Raw genomic sequence first — 4,431 nt, forward strand, 5'->3', positions numbered from 1 at the left:
CCACTGCTGCCCTCCCCGGAGTCTGGGCCTCGCCTCGCTGCCTCCCCTGCCCCGCCGACTGGTTTCCTTCGGTGCCCACTCTCCTCTGGGTTTGCCTGCCCGCAGCCTCCGGGCCCCGTGCCCTGGGCCCGAGGCCCTGCAGCTCTGCCCAGCTCCCCCAGCCCTGGACGGCCTGGCAGGCGGGGCGCTGCGCAGGCAGTGAGCCAGGGCCGCGTGCGGGGCAAGGGGCAGGCGGGCGGGGGAGGCCGACCGGGGAAGGCGGCTGGGCCCACGGGACGCCCTGCTGCAGGAAGCCGCGACGCTGAGCAGTCAGCACCGGGCAGGGGGCCGAGGGCTTGAGGTAGCATCGGTCAGGGGAGAGCTGACCGGAAGGTCAGACCTGCTTCCAGCTATGGCAGGTAACAGGGACTGGATCTACCCTCCTGCCCCCCAAATGCACACAAGCCCCACTCGCTGCCTGGAGAAGGTCGAGGCCAAGGGGGAGCAGGAGGGGCAACGTCACAGCATGGCGGGGCGGCGGGGGTCTGCGGGCAGCACGAGAAGGGAGCGAGGGGCGGCACCCTGCATCTCTGGCCCGCGCGGGTGTGGGGCAGCCAGGCCGGGCAAGGACCCTTGGAACCAGCCTCCAGACAGCCCTGGCCCAGCGACACTGACTGCACCCCGAAGGAACGCCTCCAGGGCCCGCCCAGCAGCCGAGAGTCAGCCTCGAAGAACCACTCTGTCCACGCGGCCTCCTCGGGTCCCACACAAAGCCCAGGTGTACTGGGAGGAGCACGAGGCACCCCACCCACGCAAAATCCACAATGCCCGGCACCCAGCACTCGGAGAGAGGGAAATACAGCCCGTGAGCAGGAGACGAGCTAGGCAGAACTGCGAGCAGGCGAGGCCTTCCCAGAAACCGCTGGAAATGCACGCCAGCGCTCAACACAACACAGGAAAGCCCAAGCAAGGCGCGGAGAGCCGTGAGCGGACTTCGGACCACACTGACGGCTCAGGGGAGAGACACCACGTCTGAGATAAAAAAGGAAAGACACCACGTGGGTCAGACTGACGGAGCAACAGAAACCACCGGCTGTTCTGCTGAACAGAAGCAGAGGAGGAGGGCAAGCACGACACAGCCCAGGGCCCCGCGCCAGGGCCGGCGGGAGCCCCGAGGGGGACCCCACGCCTGACCCAGGAACTCAGAGAACCAGGCCGAGGCGCCTGCCCGAGCCGGCCGAGTCACACCGAGTGAGGGGCCGTGGGGCAGCCAGGGGAACACACGCGGCAGGGCAGCCCAGACGGCACCCCGAGAGGCCCCTCGGTCACTGCCAGCCTGCGGGGGGCCGCCAGACCAGCACCCCCCCCCGACCCCGCGGCAGCACCGACAGACACATGGCCCTAGCCGGCATCTGGTCTCTGCCGAGGACCAGGCGTGAGCCGGGTGGGGGCGCCCGGCTCGCCTGCGCACCTGTCTGATGGCGGGCTGCCCTGCAAACCCACCAGCGGAGGCCAGCTCTCCGCACGCCCGACGCTACCGGGGAAGGAGGCCCGGCACCGGCTGGTTGGCCTGGAGGCGGCCCCTTGACTGCACACCCCCAGGGACCGTGGGGACCCCCTCCCACAGGTGGGGAGAGGGAATCAACACAGAATCTGACAGAAGCCATAGAGACGAGAGCCAGCAGGAAAGCCAAAGGCCCCCCAGAAACCTCCCCAGATAGGCCAAGGTCACCTTGAAACTCCACGTACCTCGAAGGGGCATCGCTGCCCTCCCCCACGCCCGAGGCCCCTCGGCAGCCGGGGCCCAACACACGTGTCCCTGTCTGCCCCCATCCCCGAAGGTAACTGACGTCCACTCCGTCTCCGCCCCGGGTCGAGCCCCTGCGGTCCTTCCTGGCACCCCGACCTCAGGCTCTCTGAGATTTAAGAGAACCAGACTCCCCAGGGGCCCGCGGCCCGCCGTGGCCTGCCGACCTCACGCTTCCAGGCCCACGCCGCTTGTACCCCGCCGCCCCAGGGTCCCCAGGCCGGCGCGGCTGTCCCGCCCTCCCACCACTCCGGCCGGACCGGCTGCGCGGCCAGGCCAGGCGCCCACCTGCTGATGATGCCCTTCATCTGGATGTCCTTGTCCTCCTGCTGCCGCCGCAGCCGCTCCTCGCCCTCCTCCAGCCGCGCCTGGTACTCCAGCACCAGCTTCTGCGTCGTCTCCTCCTGGCACTTGAACAGCGTCTCGTACTCCTCCAGCTTCTTGGTGGACATGCGCAGCTTGTCCTGCAGCACCGCCAGGTCCTGCCGGGAGCCGGCGCGGCACAGCAGCCGGGACAGAGAGCAGCCGCATGAGCCAGGCGGGCCGTCAGCCGCCCACTCCGCGGGCCCCCGGGCGCCGTGCGGGGCGCTCTCCAGTCCGGCTCCCACCCCCAGGGTGGCCCAGTGGCAGGAGCGGGGGGAAGACGCCAACCCGGATCTCAGCAGTGAGGGTTTCACAGGGCCGGAGCTCCTCATATACAAAGGAAAGGTTCAAAATAGACCTCGTGACACCTGAGGTGGCAGGACCCGAAGGGAGGGGCAGCCTACAGGACACAGAGGTGCAGCCAGACTGGCTGACCGCCCGCAGGGCAAGACCCTAGCCGCCAGCGGCGTGGGGGGCTGGGGAGAGAGGTTAAGGGGGAGGGGTGCCGGCTTTCCGGCTCTGGCCTGGCAGCACCTCCGGCTCTGGGGAGGGGATGAGAGAAGCAGCGAGAGCAGCAGCAAGCTGGAAAGCCGCGTGGGCTGACGGAGGGCGAGGCAGGGCCGGGACCACAGGGGTGCCCGAGAAGACCGGGCGCAGGGGGACAGGAAGAGCCTCGCTGAGTCCGGGCGAGGGGAGGCCAATTCGCTTCTCGGCAAGTAGCTGGCCGAAGGGCGGGGGGCCACACATCCCGGGATGGGGGAGACGACCCCATCCCACCCCAAGCTAATGGGCCCTGGGAGCCTGACTGTGGAAACACCCCGCCCAGCTGCCAGAAGTGCTGGGACCCCAGCCCAGAGGCAGGACGTCTCCAGGAGGAGAACTAGGTCTCCTGCACTCCCGTGCGGGGCCGCCGCCAGGAAGGCGGGAGAAGGGGCTGGCTCAGCTGGCCAAGGCACCACGAGGACAAGGCCACCCACAGCCTGCCCTTCAAGCCCTTTAGGCCACGCTTGCTGTTGACAGGTGTGAGCTTGGGTGCAGGGCTGAGGCCCACAGAGCCTGGGGTCAGGCCAGGCCTCCTTTCTCCCAAGACAAATTCTGGGGTTCAGAGCACTGGGCCCCCATCCCCTTCCTTCACGTCATCATGGTGAAAGCAGATGGACGCAGAGGGCAGGATGCAGCATGGACATGGACCCCACCCTGGCCGGGGAGAGAGGAGCCGCCAGCCTGACCTCCGGGCACCGACCAAGGGCCCAGCGGGGAGAACCCGGGGTGAGCGGGCACCGGGGTGCCGCCAGGCTCTGAGCTCTGGGAGGGACCAGCCCCACACGCATGGCAGCTGCCACACAGGAAGAGGCTGAGGACAGATGCTCCCACGTCTCACGCCATGTGTGTGCGGAGAGCGGGGAGCCGGCTATTTCAGAGCACTTTAGGAACACCTGACCATCCTCGCCCCGGACACGCTCCTTTTCCTCCCAGGCGCTGGGCAGGCTGAAACCCAGCGGAGGCTGTGTTCTGGGAAGCCAGGCCCCACCCGAGGGTATCCGGCACCTCAATGGCACCCCAGCCAAGTCCTGGATCCAGAAACCTAGCTGCTGAGAGACTTGGGCGAGAGGGCTGTGCACCCCGGTCTGATGACAGATCCCAGCCCTCTGGGTCCAGATGACCCCCAGACCAGGCCCGCAGAGGCCAGTCAGGAACCTAGGAGGCCTAGGCCAATGTCTCGGGCTGCTCTCGCTCCAGCTCCCTGCTGCCTTCACCTGGGGCCAGGGCAGAGGGGGACGGGCCGTTCATGGCAGGAACAAGGAGCACCCTTCATTCAGGGCCACGGGAGAGCGCCCGCCGGCTGGCCCAGGAGGCAGCCCCGCCCTGCCCCAACTGCCAGAGTGCAGCTTTACCTTTTCCGCTTGGCTGGGCTCCTCCTTACTCCTTAGCCTATCCCTGTGGGGGGGGTCTGGGCCCAGGCCCTCGTCTTCTAACAACTGTGCGTTCATGGTCAAGAGCCAAGCGGCCGTGCGGTCCAGGGCATTAGGGCTCACGGGTGAAGGGCCCTACAATGAAACACAGCTGTGAGGGGCTAGAGGCGGGAAGGGGGGCGGGGAATGGCTCTGGGGGAGCCACAGGGACCAGGGGCTCAGAGACACGGCAGGGAGGGAGGGGGCCTTCAGTTCTGCACAACTAACACAGCCCCTGACATGGGAACTGGGTGTCGGGGCAGCAGCCGGAGGCCAAGCGAGGAGCCCGGGGGGCCTCTCCAGCGCCGCCCGCAGTGGGCACCCCATCCC

The 4,431-nt window shown here is 68.4% G+C and overlaps 1 protein-coding gene across 1 annotated transcript in view; it reads right to left on the reverse strand.

The window, feature by feature from the left end:
- Window positions 1–4,431, reverse strand: part of DAB2IP (DAB2 interacting protein) — a 64,725-nt gene that overhangs the window by 3,025 nt on the left and 57,269 nt on the right. Inside the window, 2 exon segments of the mRNA XM_012721228.1 lie at window positions 2,075–2,268; window positions 4,045–4,197. Coding sequence (XP_012576682.1) covers window positions 2,075–2,268; window positions 4,045–4,197 — 347 coding nt within the window.

This window comes from Condylura cristata, unplaced genomic scaffold, assembly GCF_000260355.1.
Source record: "Condylura cristata isolate star-nosed mole 26May11 unplaced genomic scaffold, ConCri1.0 scaffold00006, whole genome shotgun sequence".
Lineage (NCBI taxonomy): Eukaryota > Metazoa > Chordata > Mammalia > Eulipotyphla > Talpidae > Condylura > Condylura cristata.